The sequence below is a fragment of the Peromyscus eremicus genome, chromosome 3, assembly GCF_949786415.1.
Source record: "Peromyscus eremicus chromosome 3, PerEre_H2_v1, whole genome shotgun sequence".
NCBI classification, from domain to species: Eukaryota; Metazoa; Chordata; class Mammalia; order Rodentia; family Cricetidae; genus Peromyscus; species Peromyscus eremicus.
The window spans coordinates 103242590-103265630 of NC_081418.1; the positions used below are offsets into that span (position 1 = coordinate 103242590).

At 44.8% G+C, this 23041-nt stretch overlaps 2 protein-coding genes across 2 annotated transcripts; both read right to left on the minus strand.

The window, feature by feature from the left end:
* Positions 1-1248: 1248 nt before the first annotated feature.
* On the minus strand, positions 1249-2208 carry LOC131906456 (vomeronasal type-1 receptor 54-like). The gene has a single exon (XM_059257089.1). It carries the CDS (start codon positions 2206-2208, stop codon positions 1249-1251), a length of 960 nt encoding a protein of 319 aa, XP_059113072.1.
* Positions 2209-20014: 17806 nt separating this feature from the next.
* Positions 20015-20974, minus strand: LOC131906457 (vomeronasal type-1 receptor 54-like). Its single transcript, XM_059257091.1, has one exon. It carries the CDS (start codon positions 20972-20974, stop codon positions 20015-20017), a length of 960 nt encoding a protein of 319 aa, XP_059113074.1.
* Between the last annotated feature and the right edge of the window lie 2067 nt (positions 20975-23041).

The window sequence follows — 23041 nt, forward strand, 5'->3', positions numbered from 1 at the left end:
GTCGGACTGTTAGAAAATGTTCATCGTTTGGGAAAAGTCTTCTGTGTTTTAAAACTTGTAAAATTACATTTTGGCACTCAAGAGTCTTTTCACTTTTTTTATTTCAGGGAGCATATACTTTGCATCTGGGTTAAGGTAACTGAACACATTTATTATTATGATAAAGCACATATAAGCGTTTCCCATCTTAAGCATGCTGCTTAGAGTCATTTATGTCTTTACCAACCGTCTGTAACACTTCTTCTTCCTCCACCCAGCCAGTCGCCCTTGGCTGTCCTCCTGAGCTGAGAATGATATCTGCTCTGTCTCTATCTGTGGAAGTCTCTCAGCTCTTCCTGCTCCAAGTAGTCCACACAGAATCCATTCTATGTGACTCTTAATCAGTCATCACGATGACTTCATGTTCATCTGTGTGGTACCAGGTGCAGAATCCCCTTTGTTTTAAAGCCCTGTGTAGAGACTGTGATTTGTTTATCCATCCTTAGGACTGCTTTTTATACTGCTTTATACTCTCTCTCTCTCTCTCTCTCTCTCTCTATATATATATATATATATATATATATATATATATATATATATATATATATGTCTCTGTTCTGTGTGTGTCTCTGTCTCTCTGTCTGTCTCAGTCTCTGTTCTCTCTCTCTCCCTCTCCCTCTCCCTCTGTGTGTGTGTACGTGTATTTTGGTTATATGATGATTATAAAAATAAGTGCTTCCATACCTAATTTGGCAAAACAGAGCCAGCTGAGGAAGTTGAATGACTGAAGCCTATCACATCTGTCAGATATTTATAAGTAGTGTGGGTAATCCAGGCCATGACATGTAAGATCCATTTTCTATGTCTCCCTTGAAGACATCCTGGAGAGTATAAAACACGTATGTATCTGGCATGTGGCTTTTCTTTTATGTCTGCCATCCACATATATCACAATAAATAGGTTTAACAGAAATAAAAAGAATAACTCTGGGGGCTGGGGAGATGGCTCAGCAGTTAAGAGCACTGGCAGCTCTTCCAGAGGTCCAGGTTCAAATCCCAGCAATCACATGGTGGCTCACAGTCATCTATAATGGGTTCTGATGCCCTCTTCTAGTATGCAGGCATACATGCAGATAGAACACCATATGAATAAATCTTGAAAAATTATAAAAAAATAAAACTAAAAAAAGAATACCTCTGCATTTTCACTTTAAAGGAAGCTCAAACGCGCCACACCACAATGCGTCGCTCTGGTGGCAGTACACCAGCTCATCTTAAGGGAACACACCCATCCTTAAACAACCACGTGTTTACTGCCCTCTCACACATGGATTTGAAAATGTTAATTACACTTTTTTCAGTGCTGAGGACTAAAAAAGGACTCGCAGTGGCATAGCCATGGCCTATCAGGATCAACATACAGTAAAACATGGGATCATCATTTACACTTCTTAAGTAGGCACCAATGCTATCCAAGGTGTACATCACCACAAAGAAACTCATGAGGCACAGAATGGTCCAAGTGGCTTTTTGTTCTGCAGATGGTTTGTAGGAAAGGCTGGTGCTGTGGAGAACACGGGACTTCTTCTTATGTCTGCAGAGGAAAGTCACCATGTACCCACTGGAGAGGGCCATGAGACCCATAAAGATGACATCCCTGGAGGTCAACAGTATATAAAATGTGTGCTGAACAGAGTAATTCATGGGCACAAGAGAGCAAGATTCAGTGAGGTACATAAGATGAGATGAGGTCAGATTAGGGGTCGCAATCACGTGTGATATGAGGGGACTGCCAATGGATGTACAGCAGACACTGAGCAAAAGAAGGCAGCCTAACATGTGGTGTGGAGATTTGTGTTTGAACTTTGCTAGACAGGAGCTTCTGGGACTGAGGGTGATGGCCTGGAGGATGCTGAGCAGGCTAGAAGCACACAGAGAGAGGCTCCTAAAAAACCTGTACAAGGACATAATAAGTTTACACGTGGTGTCACCCCATCTCCTCCAAGGCATAAAAATGTCTGTAGCTACTAAACTCATGACCAGCAGCATCAGTATGTGGATTAGGGCCAAGAGACCAATGGGCAGGTCAGTGAGTCTGGGCCTCTGCCCACGAATGAGTCTGAGGATGTGGAAGAGAAGGACACTGTTGCCTAAGATGCCGATTCCAGCTTCAGAGTAAATGGTGTTTCTTGCCTTGGTGTAATGGGGCAGTTCATTGGTTTTATTCATTTTATGGCTGAAAGAAGCAGGTAGGAACTGTGGGGGGAGAACAGCAAGAAGATTCCATATCACAAATCTCGCCTCGCTCATCAATTTCAGTCAGTGACAGCATTGTGACCTCAGGGAGACCTGTCGGGGATTCACAGTTCAGCCTTATGCCACTCACTGTCACCTCCACCTCCAACTGTCCAGAAGCCATGCCCACTCTCCCTGTTGTTCCGACACTTACACCCCATCAGTATAGAAGCTTTCTTCTGTATTAAAAATTGCCCTGGGTCATAGAAGCACTTCTTTTCCTATCGCTTCATATTTGAGGTTTCCTGAGGCAAAAGCAACTTGTCTTTCATCTGCAGCATCTTGATTGTCAGGGATATAACAGCCCTACAGTTTTTAAGGAAGTTCAGTGAGGATCGCAAGAAATCAGAAATGAGACCCTGGCATGAAACAGTGTCCTTGGGTCAAATAGGCCCAGAGTCGTTACCTTCCAGTCTCTCTGTGCTCTGCTCGCTTGCTGCAGACCTAGTGCTCTTCGTGTGGTTCTGCAGGGAGCACTGGGAAGCGGGAACTCTGAATCCAGACTGCTCCACATTCTACCCACAGTCTGCCATTTCCTCTGAGCGTGACCCTGAGCGCTCTGAGACTGAGCCGCGGTCACCTCCTCTAGAACACATGGACAGTCGTGTGCCTGTGTCAGGGAAATCCTAGGTGTGAAAGAAGATGAAGTCTATGTGCCAAGCATGGCGGTGTTTCCTGCACAGGGTGAGCTGTGGAAGTGTCTGCTGCTGGCTTTATTCTCATGAGGTTCCTTATGTTTGTGACTTGGGAGAGTGAATGCAGTTTTAAAAACAATTGATCAGCTCTGCCTTGCCTGAAACAGAGAAAAGATTAAATATGAAAGCAGTCAAGTGTCTGTGCAACCCTTTTCCAGAGCACTCTGGTAGCATTTTTGCCTTTTCTGTGAATCCCATTTTGTAACTGCATCTGAGATATGTGTTCATGTTACAGCATAACAAAAGGCCCCATGAGAAGCGTCCAGTTATCAGATACTGGCAGGAACATGGTCTGGGGTTTTTCTCCTCTGGCATGTGAAGATTAATAAACAGAAATAGAATTATAATTACAATAGATCCATGGCCATTCCCCTTGTAGGGTTTTAAGGAAAGAAAAATTATCAAACTCATCCTAAAAGATGGGCTGCACAGGCATCTAGGATCCCATGCCTCTTTGAGGAAACAGTGATATTTCTCAGACTGAGGAGGCCCAAGCCCCAGATGTACACCAGAAGATTTGATAAAGGATCTTCTGGAAGATTCTTCCTCATATAGTGCAAGCATTTACTTGAATTCAAGTATCATACTCCTAAATTGTGTAACAGTCATGTGGTCTAGTCATATAGTAACTAGCATCTGAAATTTGAGGGTGTGTGCTGGTTTTATATTGTTTAGACCATGGAACTTGTAAGATAGGAAGAGAAAGCAGAAGTGTCCAAGGTCCTGAACACGCAGCACCAGCAAAGCGCTCAATGCAAAAGGCCTGTGGGGCGGCTCAGTGCGCAGATGGGCTGGCTGTTAATCACGACGACGATGGGAGTTTGACTCCCAGGATTTACATTCTGGAAGGGAAGAACCAACTCCAAGGACCCCAAGAAGTGTGCTGTGGCCTGCATACCTCCTCCTCCTCTTCCTCCTCCCCCACAAAATAAATAAATGGAAGGAAAGGAATCAGAGCGAAGGCAGATAGTTTAAGCAGTTAGAAACAGTATCTGGAGAGACGGCTCGATGGTCAAGAGCAACTGCTGCTCTTGCAGAGGACCCAGGTTCAGTTCCCAGCACCCACATGGCAGCCCCAAACCCCCTGCAGCACCAGTTCCAAGGGATCCAAAAGCTGCTTCTGAGGTCCACGGGCACCAGGCATGTACGTAGTGAAAATACATATATGCATGCAAAATACTTGTACACGTAAGATAAAATAAATTGTTTAAAATAGAGATTTCCTAAATAAAATTCTATAGCAACCTTAGGAAAAGTTAAATTTTTATAAGATTAATAATAATAATAATAATAATAATAATGAACTGGGCAGTGATGGCACAAGCCTTTAATCCCAGCACTCTGGAGGCATAGGCAGGTGGATCTCTGTGAGTTTGAGGTCAGCCTGGTCTACAGAATGAGTTCCAGGACAGGCTCCAAAGCTACATAAAGAAATCCTGTCTCGAAAACAACAACAACAACAATAATGTAAGAATTATAGTAATAATGGTACTAATTCAGGTTTAAATGAGTTTCACTGAATTATTCCCTTTGCATTGTCATTTTCTTTATATAACATATGGATTTAATGGCTTAATCTCAGTCTCAGTAAGCAGAGGTCAGAAACAAAATGAAACAAAATCTACGAGAAAGAGAGGGAGAGGGAGAGAGAGAGAGAGAGGAGAAATCTTCAACTCTTCCACACAGCTCATTGCAAGACTCTGTAAACAGTACATTTTCTCCACTGGTAACCAGACAGTGACTCTATTATCTTCATGGGACTTTGCAAACCCTGATTTAGGAAAATGGGAAGGGTCTCATAAAACCACAACTTTACTGGATGGGGCTTTGGAACCCTTGGAGAACCTTATTTTTCTGGAGGTGACCACCAGAGAAGCCTCCTTCATCCAGAAGACAGACCAAGAATGGGGCATGCCATCATGTCATCACAAGTACTACCTGGCCAGGAGAGACACAGACAATATTTCTGCATTCTTCCCCCAATGTTGCACCACACTTTTATCAATCAGACATACAAATCAAATACATGTGGTGTAAAAGTCTTTAAATTATGTATGATGTAAAAAAAATATACATGATAACTTCTAGACTAATCATGGGGAGCCATTCTGGTGAAGACGCCTCAGCAAACCATAGAAAAGAAATCCCCAGGACCGTCCCCTCCTAGGTGAGCCTTACCAGCTTACACCAGCCTAGCAGAGCTTAACCTTGGAAGTCAGGGGACAGGACAGAAATGCTCCACCCTCAGCAGTATCATTTAAGACACCTTCTTCAATCAGACAAGGTAAGGGTGGCTGCCCCGTCAGTGTCCTAGGATAACCTGTTGTATAGTGGACCCAAATCGCCTTTTGCACAATGAAAACACAGATTGATTCAGAGACACTTGACTTTCTGTATATAAGGAAATAAGTCACAGGGAAAGTGATGTGGGTTTGGGAAATTGTCCCACATGAAGAATATGCAAAGGAAAAGTGAACAGACCAGTAAAACGGAATACTCGAGAAAGGAGAAGCGACTGTTTCTCCTGTTAGAGGCAGCTGTAGGGATGTCCCCTGAAAGATGAGAGGCTTAGCTTGCCCAGCACTGCAGAGTTCAAAAAGCCTTGACTGCAGACACAGTGTCATCCTGAAGCTCCTGCACTCGGGGAGAGCCTGGCAGTGCCTGACATCACCAAATGGCCTCAAACAAGTGACCAGTGCTCAGGACAGTGACTTGAACTTGTGAACTGGTTGGAAGTAGAGTGGAATGGGAGGAGAAAATCCCTCAGCAGATGTCACTGCAGGATGGGGTGCCTATGACCCAGTAGGTGCACTGATCCAGGGAGAAGCAGGTCGGAAGGACTCATCTGTTTCCTCCCCAACATGGAATCAGCCTGCCCATCTCCTGGTGTTGAGAGGATGGGTAAAGAGCACGGTCATATCAAGACTAAATGGTACCTGTCCACTCTTACATTCACAAAACAGTGGACTTGTATCTGTCATCCTCACACAGCTCACCTTTACCATGTTGTCAACACTCTAGTCCCCTCTGTGAGTTCATGTAAAATGGACAGACGGCTTTGGAAGGGGGAACTGGCTCTTCCATCTGCAAGTGGGATTGGGTGGGGTGGAACTGAGCAGTGTGTACTGGTTTTTTGTGGGGTTTTTTGGGTTTTTTTTTTTTTGTTGTTGTTGTTTTGTTTTTTTGCCTAATTCTATCTGGAAAACTAGGGAGACTCTAGGGAGATGGTTGGTGTGTCAGGGAAGGAAGGCCATCACCAAGCAGATGTCAGTTCTATGTCCAGAGAGGCCATAAAGTACAGGAATTACAGGAATGCCATAGCAAATGCCTAGCGAATATCTGGGCTAGGAAATGGCTGCTACTCTTGAAAAGTATCCTGGGAATTAATCCCTGTCATCTTTTCACTGAAATGAGTGTGGTTATTTCTCCGGGTTCAGACTTGCAGCCAGGATATTGACTTATGGTGATATTTTATTTGTGCTGAAATGTGATTTTATTTGTGTGTTAATAAATAAAGTTGCCTGGGGGTCAGAGCTAATAGCAAGCCATTTAGCAGAAGTCTGGCAGTGGTAGCACATGCCCTTAATCTGATCACATGGCAGGCAGAGTCTGTGTGTTCAAGCATATAGCCAGCTTGGTGACACATGCCTTTAATCCAAGTACCAACCATAGAGACATGGAGATCTGCATAGACAGGCAGTGACGAAGAAGTCATGTGGTTGGATTTACAACCAATGAGAAGGCAGAACAGAAAGTCAATAAAAAGACAGACACCGTATGAGCGAGAATTGTTGAGACCAAGATTGGAAAAAGCACAGGGACAAATAGCCAAACGAATGGAAACACATGAGCTATGAACCAATAGCTGAGGAGTCCCCAACTGGATCAGGCCCTCTGGATAAGTGAGACAGTTGATTAGCTTGATCTGTTTGGGAGGCATCCAGGTAGTGGGACCGGGACCTGTCCTCAGTGCATGAGCTGGCTGTTTGGAACCTGGGGCTTATACAGGGACTCTTGGCTCAGCCTGGGATAAGGGAATGGACCTGCCTGGACTGAATCTACCAGGTTGAACTCAATCCCCAAGGGAGTCTTTGCCCTGGAGGAGAAGGGAATGGGGGTAGGCTGAGGGGAAGGTGGTGGGGGTGCGGGAGGGGGGAGAACGAGGGAATCCATGGCTGATATGTAAAATTAAATTAAATTATAAAATAAAATTTTTTTTAAAAAGACGGACACATAGGAAGTAGGTCTCTTTCTCAGGGGAAGGACGGCAGCAGCTGGTAAGCTAAAGGCTATTCACTAGTGCTCTGACCTCTTGGGCTTTTAACTCCTTATTTGGCTCTGTGTTTCTTATTTAATAAGACGGTTCAGAATTACATCTACATTGACTAATATTTTTACTACACCGTGAAACAGCAGGAGAGGAAAGTGCTCTTTTGAAACACAGTAGCAGGAAGCTGCAGAGAATCCTCCTCTCTGACCCCACTGTCAGCCCAGAGATCCACAGCCTGCAACAGACCCCCGCTGGTCTTCAGCTCAGGAGGAAACAACGGCCAAGACCAGCTGTCTGCTGCACGGCTGTCTCTCCCTTCTCTTCTTAGTCTCTGTGTGTTAGCTGTAAGAAAGATGGTGCTCGTGTTTGTCTGTTCTGATGATTTATGAAAAGACCCAGACTGAGAAAATCTGAACGCTAAGCACAGAGCAGGACAGTACGAGGCTTGACTAACATTTTGCATTCTATTCTAAACAAATTGAGAATCCAGCACTCCACTGTCAGGGTGTTTGGAAGGGACACTTTCTCAGTGACTTGAACACAGGACAGATTAACGGACACAGTTGTCGTTCCTCTCAAGCTCTTGGAATTTGAATCCTGGCTCTTTACTACACCCAAGAGGGAAAACTACTACTGTGTTCACGGTACAGTTAATATTGAGTGTTGCAGCCACTGAGATCCCCTCCAAGGACATGTCTTACTGTGTAGTGCACATACAGTGAGCCAAGAGCATTGATGTATGATTTCTGAAACTGAATCAGAAGAAAATGACTTCAGGAGAAAATACTGGTGGGGACCTCCAAGTAATGTGACATTGTCCTCTACTAGACAATGTTGACACAAGGAAGGACATTTCCTTACAGACACCCTAGAATCCTTTTTAATCACTCAAAATATAGGAGTCATGTTATAAATACTTTTATAACAATATGTAAGTTTAAATCAATAAAATATACTGTATATGAGGAACATTGGATGTAATGAGTCACTTAATTCAGACAAACATGTAAAAATAAAACACTGATGTCTCCGATGAAAAATTAACTTAGGAAATATCCTAAGAAGAAAACACCCTCTTTGCCGTGCAGCACACAGTCCCCGTGCTGAGGCGCTGTCAGAGCTCAGCATTTCCTCTGCAGATGCTGAAAACCTCCCTGAGCCCCACTGCTCCTCATCCCACAGCCTGCCTGGGACCTGACCACCTTCTGATGCTGCACTTGGGTGCAGAGCACTTACCCAGATGGACGTGGCAGGGGAGGACTCTGTCTGAGGAGATCCTGCACAGGCTTAGATGAGGGGAGTTTTTAATGTATTTCTGTGGCATGTAATTTTAGTGTCTGTGCAAGGTGACAAGTTCCCGCTGGGGAACCTGGAGACATGACATCCCAGTGGAGCATCTTCCAAGCCTTTGATCTTACTCCCTGTGTCCTGGATAACAGCCATCTAGGGAGAGCTAAGCACAAACTTTATCTGAGCTCCCTTGCTGAGGGAGGGATCAAAAAGTTTGTCATATAGACAACCCTAAGTTTTATAATTTTTCTCCTTAGACTTAATTCAAACCAATTTTGATGCCTCTAATCTGGGATGAGGACTCTTGGGCCTCCCATGACTTCTCATGGTTCCAAGGGTGCTTTCCCTACACTGTGTGATAGGCAACCCTCTTCCTGGGATGCCTACACTTCTTCCCCATGGAGCATGTATTAACATCAGGGATCAAGTTGGGAAATGGCTCACTGGATAAAATAATTATTATACATGCATGAGGTTCAGAGATCAGATCCCCAACACACAAGTAAAGATTGGGCATGTATGCACATGTTTGTAATCCAAGCACCAAGAAGGGGACCTCACTGCCCCACCAGACTAGTTAAAACAATGACTCTCAGGTTCAGTTAGAGACCGTGTCTCAACAAATGAGGTGGAGAGAAATAGATGACACCTAAGATGACCTCTGGCCTCCACATGCACACAAGAGGGAGTCCCCAGGCACACGAGCACACACAAGCCTATAGCTCTGTCACACACACACACTTAGGAAAATGAAGACCTGGAGAGGTAGACTCTCCTGCCTGTAATCACACAGCAAGTCATAGTAGAGCTGGCATGTGTGTTCAGACCTCTCCAGCTTCTCCAAAGAGCAATTCTTTGGCTTCTCCAAAGAGTAGTCTCACCTACAGATCCCCATCTCCAGAGTTTCCCAGGAACTGTATAGGGACAGAGTACCAGATGTAAATGGGTGATCTACATGCCACACCATGCCAGAGGGTAAGACAGAAGTCTGATCTGCTACAGGCAGAGAAGTGCAGGGTCCAGGATGAGGCTGGACTGTGGTGACCCTGTTTTCCCAGTAACAACAGACTGTGAGCTTCCTCCTTCCTGGATGAGCCCTTCCTGATTACATGTGTTCAGAGGGTTGTTCAACAACTTACTCTCACTTCACATCCAAAAGCTTCCATTTAATCCTCTCTTCCCGACAATGGGCACTTGCCACCTTGATTAGAAGATCTCTGGCGCTTTCTTTTAGAGTTTCCAATCCTCCCAGACCCATCCACAGGCAATTTTAAACTGTAAATGTATAGTCTTATTTCCTTTTAGTTCCTCCTAGGTTTGCAGTTCTCTCTGGAAGTTACTAATCATTCCATTCATTATGTCTGTATTAATATCAAACATTGAAAATAGTTGTGTTAAAGTACTGTTTTCTGATTCTAATACCTATTTGAGGGTCTCCCTGAAATGACTGCTTTTCTCGACAAGGTCTCTGAGTAGCCCAGGCTGCTCCTGAACTAAACACGCTCCTGCCTCCCTCTCCTGAGTCCTGGGTGCAGGTGTGTGCACCATGTCTGCACAGGAGACTGAAACACAGGGCATATCAGTGTTCCACTCAGACAAAGCACGGCCTCTTCCTGTCTCATCAGGGAGAATGAGGCTGGCCATTCCTGCTCCTCAGGGAACGGAGTCCAGCTCAGGCATGGGTCAGCCTCAGCTGTGCTCCATCAGCCTGTAACACCAACTCTGAGCTGTGCTCCAACTGCCTGTGACACCTCAGCTCTGAGCTGTGCTCCATCTGCCTGTGACGCCAGCTCTGAGCTGTGCTCCATCTCCCAGCAACTGGGAGTTCAAAACTTATCAATATTCTTGTCCCTTTTTAACTTTAGGGGGAATATTTTGGTGTGTGTATGTGTGTGTGTGTGTGTGTGTGTGTGTGTGTGTGTGTGTTCATGTCTGTGAATATAGACACCTATGTCTCATGGTGTGTAGAGATCAGAGTTCAACCTGTTTGTGGTAGGTAATATTTTGTTTGTGCTCTAACAAATAAAGCAATATGAAGGCCTAGACTTGACTTTATGGACTCCATCTTAGGGAAGGGCCACCATCTTAGACTACTTGGTGACCAGGGGCTGTACTCAGTTCCAGGAAGAACCTCAGGAATGTGCCATGACAACTCAAACAGATACCCTAGAAGCAGCCAATTAAGAAACAGGGCAGTAAAGTTTAACAAGATCCAGATGCTCCTGCAGACATCCTGTTGGCGGTTTACAGCCCTTACGTATATCCAGATATCCTGTCAGCAGGTTATGGTTTCATGCCAAGAGTCTAACCCAATAGTTTCAAATGTGGTTTTGTGCCAAAACACCAATAGTTTGAAAAATCACCTTGCCCCATATCCTTTGACTCAATCCCAAAAAGCCAAGGCATGTAATTCCTAGCTTATGTTTTTTTCCTTTAAAGACTCTCCTACCTCTGAGCCCACCACTGCCACTGCATTTCCCTCCATCTGCCAGGCAGTGGTCCAGGTTCAAACCCGACAATAAAAAGACCCTCGTGTGCTTGCATCAGAAACTGACTCCTTAGTGGTCTCTGGGGGTAAACACCTGGAGTTCAAAGTGCAGAGCTAGCCACTAGTTAACCATAGAGGCCAAGCAGTGGTGGCACACACCTTTAATCCCAGCACTTGGGAGGAGGAAGCAGGAAGATCAGGAGTTCAAGGCCACTCTGGGATACATGAGATTGATCCAGTCTAAAAGAGAAACAGAGACAGGCAATGGAGGCACACACCTTTAATCCCAGCACTAGGGAGATGGAGACAGTAATATAAGGTGGGAGGAGACAGGAGCTCAGCCCCTTTTCAGCCTGATTCTCATAGAGATAAGAGGTAACTGGCTGGCTCCTTTACTTCTCTGCTCTTTCAGCATTTACCGTGATATCTGACTCTGGGTTTTTATTATTAAGACCAATTCTTTTTTTTTTATTTTGCAATACAATTCAGTTCTACATATCAGCCATGGATTCCTTTGTTCTCCCCCCTCCCGCCCCCCTCACCTTCCCGCCAGCCCACCCCCCCATTCCCACCTCCTCCAGGGCAAAGCCTCCCCCGAAGACTGAGATCAACCTGGTAGACTCAGTCCAGGCAGGTCCAGTCCCCTCCTCCCAGGCTGAGCCAAGTGACCCTGCATAGGCCCCAGGTTTCAAACAGCCAACTCATGCAATGAGCACAGGACCCGGTCCCACTGCCTGGATGCCTCCCAAACAGTTCAAGCCAATCAACTGTCTCACCCATCCAGAGGGCCTGATCCAGTTGGGGACCCCTCAGCCATTGGTTCATAGTTCATGTGTTTCCATTCGTTTGGCTGTTTGTCCCTGTGCTTTATCCAACCTTGGTCTCAACAATTCTTGCTCATATAAACCCTCCTCTTTCTCGCTAATTGGACTCCCAGAGCTCCACCCGGGGCCTAGCCATGGATCTCTGCATCCAGACTCAGAAAGACAAACATGGTATGTACTCACTCATAGGAGGATACTAGATGTGGAACAAGGATGACTGGACTGCTACTCACATCACCAGGGAGGCTACCTGGAAAACAGGACCCCAGAAAGACACGGGGATCACCCAGTGATGGAGAAATGGAAGAGATCTACATGAACAGCCTGGACATGAGTCAGGGTAATGAAGGGCGAGGGTCGAGGGAAAGAGAGCTTGGGGAAGCGGGAGATCCCAGCTGGATCAAGAACAGAGAGGGAGAACAAGGAATAGGAGACCATGGTAAATGAAGACCACATGAGAATAGGAAGAAGCAAAGTGCTAGAGAGGCCCACAGAAATCCACAAAGATACCCCCACAACAGACTGCTGGCAATGGTCGAGAGACAGTCGAAATTGACCTACTCTGGTGATGGGATGGCCAAACACCCTAATTGTCGTGCTAGAAACCTCATCCAACTACTGAGGGATCTGGATGCAGAGATCCATGACTAGGCCCCAGGTGGATCTCTGGGAGTCCAATTAGCGAGAATGAGGAGGGTTTATATGAGAGAGAATTGTTGAGACGAAGGTCGGATAAAGCACAGAGACAAATAGCCAAACAAACGGAAACACATGAAATATGAACCAATGGCTGAGGGGTCACCAACTGGATCAGGCCCTCTGAGTGGGTGAGACAGTTGATTGGCCTGATCTGTTTGGGAGGCATCCAGGCAGTGGGACCGGGTCCTGTGCTCATTGCATGAGTTGGCTGTTTGAAACCTGGGGCCTATGCAGGGTCGCTTGGCTCGGCCTGGGAGGAGGGGACTGGACCTACCTAGACTGAGTCCACCAGGTTGATCTCAGTCTGTGGGGAAGGCTTTGCCCTGGAGGAGATTGGAATGGGGGGCGGCCTGGGGGGAAGGTGAGGGGGGCGTGAGGGGGGAGAACAAGGGAATCTGTGCCTGTATGTAGAACTTAATTGTATTGCAAAATAAAAATTTTAAAAAAAAAAAAGTTAAAGTGGGTGCCTTTTGGCAAGCCCTGCCTGCCAAGGTATGAAACTAAGCAAACGTTCCATGCACAACAGTTAGTGCAAGAGGTTTATTGGGGGAGGGGAAGAGTCAGAGAGCGAAAGGCCACGTTGTCGGAGTGGGGGCATGAGAGAGGCAGAAAGACCAAGAGAACAGGCAAGAGAGGTGAGAGAGGGAACGGTGACTGGTGGGCCCTTCTAAAGTGTGCCCCTGTCACATAGCTGATGGGGGAAAGGCACGTGGCGGCAGGTGATGATGTAACCACCTCAGTGGTGGATGCTGGCTGATGCCACCAGGGGAGCTAACCTCTTTCCCTTCAGAGCTGTAACACACACCTCTCCCAGTTCATTCCCTCTTAAAACTGCCGACCTCCCATGTGACACTAGGTGGCGCCAGAATGTGCGTACTTAAGGTTCTGGCTAATGTCCCCTTGCATGCTGGCCTGCTGGTCCACTGGCTTGGTTACAGGAACTTTTAGAAAGCCCCTGACGTTAATTTTATAAGCAGCGTATACTTTAGTGCAGCTGTCAGTGAACTCTGTGTGGAACTAATTTTCCAGCTATGACAAGGGGAGGAATCATCAAGGCATTCAGTCCTGACATGCTTCAGTGCACCAGAGCCAACCACATGGTTTTTCTCAGAAGCCAGGTGAAGGTCTGAATTCGCTTCTGGTTTTCCTACTACTATTATTGCTGAGATGTTTGGGGAACTCTTCTGAGGTGCAAGGTGTTTTGTTTCTTTCAAAGACTGAGTTTTATAAACCTTGTAACAGAAAATTCAGTCAGTATTCCTCCACCAAAACTCCATTACTTTCTACCCAAGCTACTATTAGGTAAAAATCAGATACTCTGTTCTTGTTTCTTGACAAAATTTCTTTTAAATCAAATTGTGAGGTTTCATTTTCTCCCCCATGCTTAGTTATATTCTTCCTAGGTGTGTGTGTGTGTGTGTGTGTGTGTGTGTGTGTGTGTGTGTGAAATCTCCATGCTTCACAAACTGGAAAGAATGCCCATCACTACCAGCTGGGAAGGCATGGTGGCTGGAGCACTAGGCTAGCCCATCACATTGTGGCTGGAGCACAAAGCTAGCCCATCACATCGCATCGGCTGTCTGGAAACAGAGAAAGTGAATGCACGTGTGTTTGCCCTTAGCTGCTCTGTCCTCTGCAGATCTCTGCAAGATCCCTTGCCCAGAGGAGGGTGGCAGCCACAGTGGGAGGATTCTCCTAGCTAATTAATGAATCAAGATAAACTCCCACAGAGAGGCCCACAGGCCATCCTGATCTAGATAGTCCCTCACTGAGACCCAGTCCTACATGATTCTAGAGTGTGTCAAGTTGACAAAACTAACCATCCCAACTCTACCCTTTATCATATTGACATAAAAACACATCAGTTAAAGATATCACCATCGGGCCTTTTCCCCCAAAGTCTCATATTTATCTCATAATGTAAATTATAGTCCAACTTTAAAAGTCCCCACGGTCTTTAAAAAGTCCAACACTTTAAAAAGTCCAAAGTCTCTTTCATCGAATAAAAAACCAAAGTAAATATTCTAATTTCCTGACAGAATAATCAAAACACAAAATAATCACACTAAGAGAGAACCAAAATCCAGTAGGATAAACGCCAAATCCGTATAGCTCCGTGTCCAGCATCTGGAGTTCATAATGTAATGTCTTTTTCAGTTAAGATTTATTACTATTTGTGTGTGTGTGTGTATGTATTAGTGCAGAGGCCCACGGGAGGCCAAAAAGAGTGTTGGATCCCCTGTAGCTGGGGTTACAGGCAGCTGTGAGCCACTTCATGGGGGTTCTGGGAACTGAACTAGGATCCTGAGGAAGGGCAGCAGCTGCTCCTAACCACTGAGCTAACTTTCTCACCCACATGTGTCTTGGGAACTAGAGATTCCTGTATCTCTCTCTCTCTCTCTCTCTCTCTCTCTCTCTCTCTCTCTCTCTCTCTCTCTCTCTCTCTCTCTCTTTCTCTGTGTGTGTGTGTGTGGTGTGTGTGTGTGTGTGTGTGTGTGTGTGTGTGTGTGTGTATTCATGTGCATGTGCACATGAATATGGAGGAGGCTAGAGGACAATCTCAGGTATCATCCTTAGGAACTCTGTTTACTTCTGTGAGCCACTGTCTCTCATTGGCATAGGACTCACCAAATGTCTGGCCAGCACGCCCCAGGATAGGTGGATACACTGTTGATTGATTGGTTTCTGCAGAGTCTCATTCTGTAATCTAGGCTGTCCTGAACTCACTCCATAGCCCAGCCTGGACTTGAACTTGCTAAGTGATCCTCCTGTATCCTAATATAATCTTTTAATTGTTGAGATTATAGGCAAAGCCACCATACCCTACAGCACATCAGCTTTCCTGTGAGGGGAAAGAAGCCCTGGGACTTCTCTGTAGTCCAACTTTCAGGCAGGATACTCTGGTCTTGGTATTGAGGGATTGAGATCTGGATATTACTATCCACTGTTTCTCTAGTACATCTCAACAAATGGACCTGGATAAGGTTTATTAGGCATATTGCCCACCCCCAGTTTTGATTCATGAGTATCTAAATGATTTCTCAATTTTATCCATCTGTCTCTTTATTAAGATAAGCTGATTTCACATTTATTTATTTATTTATTTATTTATTTATTTATTTATTTATTTATTTATAAATCTTGGGGGCGGGATTTGAGACAGATTTTCTCTGTGTGTAGCCTTGGCGGTCCTGGAACTCACTCTGTAGACCAGGCTGACCTCAAACTCACAAGTGCTGGGATTAAAGGCATGCGCCACCACTGCCCAGCTGGTTTTTTATTTATATCTCAGGTTATAGTGCAATACAACTGGGGTTTTAATTTCCTTTGTTTTTTTGTTCTTCCACTCTCCAACAATGAGAGTCCTCATGTTCTTCTTGCCAACCGTGGTGGCAACCTTGAGCATTAACTCCTACCTCTGTAAGAAACACATTTGCTACCGAGAATCCATGTTGGTATGGAGTCTCACAGCTTATGTTAACACAGGTTTATAATTTTCAGGAAAAACACACTGTCAAAGATTCTTATGTCCGTTTCTTTTATTGAAGATTAAAACCTCGAGAATCACCCTTTGTAATACAAAATTGTGTGTGTTAACAAATATATAGACTTGTTCCCATATCCCCATCAAATACAGAGCAGTCCGTCACCTTGAGATTTCTCAACTGCACCTCCTTTTGATCAGTCTACTTCTCTCTGCCCTGACCCTCACATCACTCATCCTTTGTCTACCCTATAATGCTCCTCAGAAAGAACGTTACATGAGTGAAACAATTACACCACGGTTCTTACAGTCTGTCTCCTTTCACTTGGTGAAGGTAAGATGTGTTTTGTTCTGTAGGCGTTCAGTGTCGACTCCATCTGCCTGTGTGTTCCTGTGCTGGAGTCCGTGATTCCTCACACTTGACAGTGACTGTGAAGAGTGCTGCTGGCAACAGTCACATACAGGGAGAGGGGTGTGGACACATATTTTCAGAGTTTGGGTGTAACCTAGACCATCTGTTTGTTTATTGTTCATCCAGAGGAGCCGTTTTAGAATTATTATCTACTACATAGGTAAGAAATTAATTTGCAACAGGATGGTGGCGGCACCCGCCTGTAATCTCAGCACTCAAGAGGCAGAAAGAGCAGATCTCCAAGGTCAAGGTCAGCCTGGTCTACAGAATGAGTTCCAAGATAGTCAGGGCTACACAGAGAAACCCTGTCTCAAAACAAAACGTTAATTTGCTACCCAGGTATACTGGCACAAGCCTGTAATCTTAACACTCAGGCGGTGAAGACAGGAAGATGAGAAGTTCAATGCCACCCTTGATTATACAGAAAGTCCGATGCCAGTCTGCGCTACTTGAGACACTCTCTAAAAACAAACAAACAAGTAAACAAGCCAACAGTCAAGATCTTTCTGCTGAGAGTACACTGTTTATATGGAGCTGCACAGTGTCCTTCACCTTTGACCTCATCGTTTCCACAGAAAACATCACTTAGTAAATATTCTTTCTTTTTAGGGGTTATAAATGTTGAGGTTCACCTTTTTTGATATGAAATTCTAAGAGTTTAGACAAATACAGAACAGACTGTCATCTTGAAGGTCTCTGTATGCACACTTTTTCTTCATTCACACACATCCTTTGCATCAGCCGGTTATCTGTTAGCTGCTGTTCCTTTTAAGGATTATCTTATGAAGTGACCCAGTAAACACTGCCTTTGCAGTCTCTTTCCACCTAATAAGATGCATTGGAAGTTAATTCGAGTTGCTTTATCACTCGCCTACTCTTCTCTCTTGCTGCACAGGAATTTGTTGTGTGGAAGTCCATCTGTCCTTCCATTCCTGTGTTGTGAATTCCATTCCTTCACTTTACAGTGACTGTGAAGAATGCTACAGGAAAGGCCAGCATGCATCACATTCTCATATGACTTGTGCAGAACCGGGAGTGAGCAGAACAACAGCTGGCTCATGTGGTGAGTGTGTGGTGGAGCAAGATCTACCACAGTCTCCTCAAAATCTTCTGTAGTTGTCTTCCCGCTGATGGTCAGTGGCTGACTGATGCTGTTCTGATGACCCACGTGTCTCATTGTGGCTTTGATGTTGCTCACCTAGATCCACCGAATCTTCTCACGTGCTAATTTACTAAGGTATGTCTTAGTTGCGAAAGGGCGTGCCCATGTCTTCTTCCCTCTTTCTGAGACATGGGAGTGAATGCTGGAATAGAACCGACTGTGCAGCCACGATTGGCCTTGAATGTGTGACCCTGGCACTTCAGCCTCCTGAATGCTAGGACAATAGACACGCACCCACATGTCTCAGCATCTTCTTGTCTTTCCTACATGTACCACCTGGATCGTTTCCTTCATTTCCTCCCGTGTTCTTGACCTCTTAATGGTTGCAAATATCCTGTCATGTCAACTAACGATGTACATTTTGTTAATATCTGGCTCAAAGTGTAGAAACTCAACCTAATTTAATGTTTTTCCAAATTGTCCACTTCTGTCACCCACTTCATTTCGTTTTGTTTTTGTTTGTTTGTTTCGAGGCAGGGTCTCACTCTGTTCTCTGGCTGTCCTGGAACTCACTATATAGACCTGGTTGGCCTCAAACTCAAAGAGATCCATCTGCCTCTGCCTCTCAAGTGTTGGGGTTAAAGGTGTGCACCACAATATCCAGCTCACGACCCAGTTTTAAAGTTATTTCTTTAAATAAAAATCCTAAAAGCAGAACTATGTAATCAAAATATGTATGTGGCTGTCACGATGTCACTATAATTAAGTGGTATTTAGTCTGTCACATATCCTTGAATTGCTCTTCTGAAATATCGAATGACACATAATTCTATGTCACATTGTAAGGTATACCTGCAGCAGCATTTGATGTTTTATAATTAAACATGCATGACAAGTCTCTTGCTTCCACGGCATTGATGGCTGTCCTGCTGGGTGACTTCACATGTCTGATTTTCAGAGTTTAATGTCACAAGAAACCCTTGATCCAGAAAGTCACAGCTCTTGGAGCTAAGAGGAGGCTGAGAGCTTTTTACCGTTAAATTTTGTTGCTTTTGAGGCAGGTTATCATACAGCCCAGGCTGGCCTTACCTCCCTGTAGCCAAGGCTAGCAGGACTGAAGATCTCTCAAAGGCTGAGCAGAGGCAGTGCTGCCTCCTGAAGCTCTAGGAAGAACTTCTCTGCTGCTCTGAGACACTGAGGCTAAGAGTCGGACTGTTAGAAAATGTTCATCGTTTGGGAAAAGTCTTCTGTGTTTTAAAACTTGTAAAATTACATTTTGGCACTCAAGAGTCTTTTCACTTTTTTTATTTCAGGGAGCATATACTTTGCATCTGGGTTAAGGTAACTGAACACATTTATTATGATGATAAAGCACATATAAGCGTTTCCCATCTTAAGCATGCTGCTTGGAGTCATTTATGTCTTTACCCACCATCTGTAACACTTCTTCTTCCTCCACCCAGCCAGTCGCCCTTGGCTGTCCTCCTGAGCTGAGAATGATATCTGCTCTGTCTCTATCTGTGGAAGTCTCTCAGCTCTTCCTGCTCCAAGTAGTCCACACAGAATCCATTCTATGTGACTCTTAATCAGTCAGCACGATGACTTCATGTTCATCTGTGTGGTACCAGGTGCAGAATCCCCTTTGTTTTAAAGCCCTGTGTAGAGACTGTGATTTGTTTATCCATCCTTAGGACTGCTTTTTATACTGCTTTATACTCTCTCTCTCTCTCTCTCACTGTCTCTCTCTCTCTCTCTCTCTCTCTCTCTCTCTATATATATATATATATATATATATATATATATATATATATATATATGTCTCTGTTCTGTGTGTGTCTCTGTCTCTCTGTCTGTCTCAGTCTCTGTTCTCTCTCTTTCTCTCCCTCTCCCTCTGTGTGTGTGTATGTGTATTTTGGTTATATGATGATTATAAAAATAAGTGCTTCCATACCTAATTTGGCAAAACAGAGACAGCTGAGGAAGTTGAATGACTGAAGCCTATCACATCTGTCAGATATTTATAAGTAGTGTGGGTAATCCAGGCCATGACATGTAAGATCCATTTTCTATGTCTCCCTTGAAGACATCCTGGAGAGTATAAAACACGTATGTATCTGGCATGTGGCTTTTCTTTTATGTCTGCCATCCACATATATCACAATAAATAGGTTTAACAGAAATAAAAAGAATAACTCTGGGGGCTGGGGAGATGGCTCAGCAGTTAAGAGCACTGGCAGCTCTTCCAGAGGTCCAGGTTCAAATCCCAGCAATCACATGGTGGCTCACAGTCATCTATAATGGGTTCTGATGCCCTCTTCTAGTATGCAGGCATACATGCAGATAGAACACCATATGAATAAATCTTGAAAAATTATAAAAAAATAAAACTAAAAAAAGAATACCTCTGCATTTTCACTTTAAAGGAAGCTCATACGCGCCACACCACAATGCGTCGCTCTGGTGGCTGTACACCAGCTCATCTTAAGGGAACACACCCATCCTTAAACAACCACGTGTTTACTGCCCTCTCATACATGGATTTGAAAATGTTAATTACACTTTTTTCAGTGCTGAGGACTAAAAAAGGACTCGCAGTGGCATAGCCATGGCCTATCAGAATCGACATACAGTAAAACATGGGATCATCATTTATACTTCTTAAGTAGGCACTGATGCTATCCAAGGTGTACATCACCACAAAGAAACTCATGAGGCACAGAATGGTCCAAGTGGCTTTTTGTTCTGCAGATGGTTTGTAGGAAAGGCTGGTGCTGTGGAGAACACGGGACTTCTTCTTATGTCTGCAGAGGAAAGTCACCATGTACCCACTGGAGAGGGCCATGAGACCCATAAAGATGACATCCCTGGAGGTCAACAGTATATAAAATGTGTGCTGAACAGAGTAATTCATGGGCACAAGAGAGCAAGATTCAGTGAGGTACGTAAGATGAGATGAGGTCAGATTAGGGGTCGCAATCACGTGTGATATGAGGGGACTGCCAATGGATGTACAGAAGACACTGAGCAAAAGAAGGCACCCTAACATGTGGTGTGGAGATTTGTGTTTGAACTTTGCTAGACAGGAGCTTCTGGGACTGAGGGTGATGGCCTGGAGGATGCTGAGCAGGCTAGAGGCACACAGAGAGAGGCTCCTAAAAAACCTGTACAAGGACATAATAAGTTTACACGTGGTGTCACCCCATCTCCTCCAAGGCATAAAAATGTCTGTAGCTACTAAACTCATGACCAGCAGCATCAGTATGTGGATTAGGGCCAAGAGACCAATGGGCAGGTCAGTGAGTCTGGGCCTCTGCCCACGAATGAGTCTGAGGATGTGGAAGAGAAGGACACTGTTGCCTAAGATGCCGATTCCAGCTTCAGAGTAAATGGTGTTTCTTGCCTTGGTGTAATGGGGCAGTTCATTGGTTTTATTCATTTTATGGCTGAAAGAAGCAGGTAGGAACTGTGGGGGGAGAACAGCAAGAAGATTCCATATCACAAATCTCGCCTCGCTCATCAATTTCAGTCAGTGACAGCATTGTGACCTCAGGGAGACCTGTCGGGGATTCACAGTTCAGCCTTATTCCACTCACTGTCACCTCCACCTCCAACTGTCCAGTAGCCATCCCCGCTCTCCTTGTTGTTCCGACACTTACACCCCATCAGTATAGAAGCTTTCTTCTGTATTAAAAATTGCCCTGGGTCATAGAAGCACTGCTTTTCCTATCGCTTCATATTTGAGGTTTCCTGAGGCAAAAGCAACTTGTCTTTCATCTGCAGCATCTTGATTGTCAGGGATATAACAGCCCTACAGTTTTTAAGGAAGTTCAGTGAGGATCGCAAGAAATCAGAAATGAGACCCTGGCATGAAACAGTGTCCTTGGGTCAAATAGGCCCAGAGTCGTTACCTTCCAGTCTCTCTGTGCTCTGCTCACTTGCTGCAGACCTAGTGCTCTTCGTGTGGTTCTGCAGGGAGCACTAGGAAGCGGGAACTCTGAATCCAGACTGCTCCACATTCTACCCACAGTCTGCCATTTCCTCTGAGCGTGACCCTGAGCACTCTGAGACTGAGCAGCGGTCACCTCCTCTAGAACACATGGACAGTCGTGTGCCTGTGTCAGGGAAACCCTAGGTGTGAAAGAAGATGAAGTCTATGTGCCAAGCATGGCAGTGTTTCCTGCACAGGGTGAGCTGTGGAAGTGTCTGCTGCTGGCTTTATTCTCATGAGGTTCCTTATGTTTGTGACTTGGGAGAGTGAATGCAGTTTTAAAAACAATTGATCAGCTCTGCCTTGCCTGAAACAGAGAAAAGATTAAATATGAAAGCAGTCAAGTGTCTGTGCAACCCTTTTCCAGAGCACTCTGGTAGCATTTTTGCCTTTTCTGTGAATCCCATTTTGTAACTGCATCTGAGATATGTGTTCATGTTACAGCATAACAAAAGGCCCCATGAGAAGCGTCCAGTTATCAGATACTGGCAGGAACATGGTCTGGGGTTTTTCTCCTCTGGCATGTGAAGATTAATAAACAGAAATAGAATTATAATTACAATAGATCCATGGCCATTCCCCTTGTAGGGTTTTAAGGAAAGAAAAATTATCAAACTCATCCTAAAAGATGGGCTGCACAGGCATCTAGGATCCCATGCCTCTTTGAGGAAACAGTGATATTTCTCAGACTGAGGAGGCCCAAGCCCCAGATGTACACCAGAAGATTTGATAAAGGATCTTCTGGAAGATTCTTCCTCATATAGTGCAAGCATTTACTTGAATTCAAGTATCATACTCCTGAATTGTGTAACAGTCATGTGGTCTAGTCATATAGTAACTAGCATCTGAAATTCGAGGGTGTGTGCTGGTTTTATATTGTTTAGACCATGGAACTTGTAAGATAGGAAGAGAAAGCAGAAGTGTTCAAGGTCCTGAACACGCAGCACCAGCAATGCGCTCAATGCAAAAGGCCTGCGGGGCGGCTCAGTGCGCAGATGGGCTGGCTGTCAATCACGACGATGGGAGTTTGACTCCCGGGATTTACATTCTGGAAGGGAAGAACCAACTCCAAGGACCCCAAGAAGTGTGCTGTGGCCTGCATACCTCCTCCTCCTCTTCCTCCTCCCCCACAAAATAAATAAATGGAAGGAAAGGAATCAGAGCGAAGGCAGATAGTTTAAGCAGTTAGAAACAGTATCTGGAGAGACGGCTCGATGGTCAAGAGCAACTGCTGCTCTTGCAGAGGACCCAGGTTCAGTTCCCAGCACCCACATGGCAGCCCCAAACCCCCTGCAGCACCAGTTCCAAGGGATCCAAAAGCTGCTTCTGAGGTCCACGGGCACCAGGCATGTACGTAGTGAAAATACATATATGCATGCAAAATACTTGTACACGTAAGATAAAATAAATTGTTTAAAATAGAGATTTCCTAAATAAAATTCTATAGCAACCTTAGGAAAAGTTAAATTTTTATAAGATTAATAATAATAATAATAATAATAATAATGAACTGGG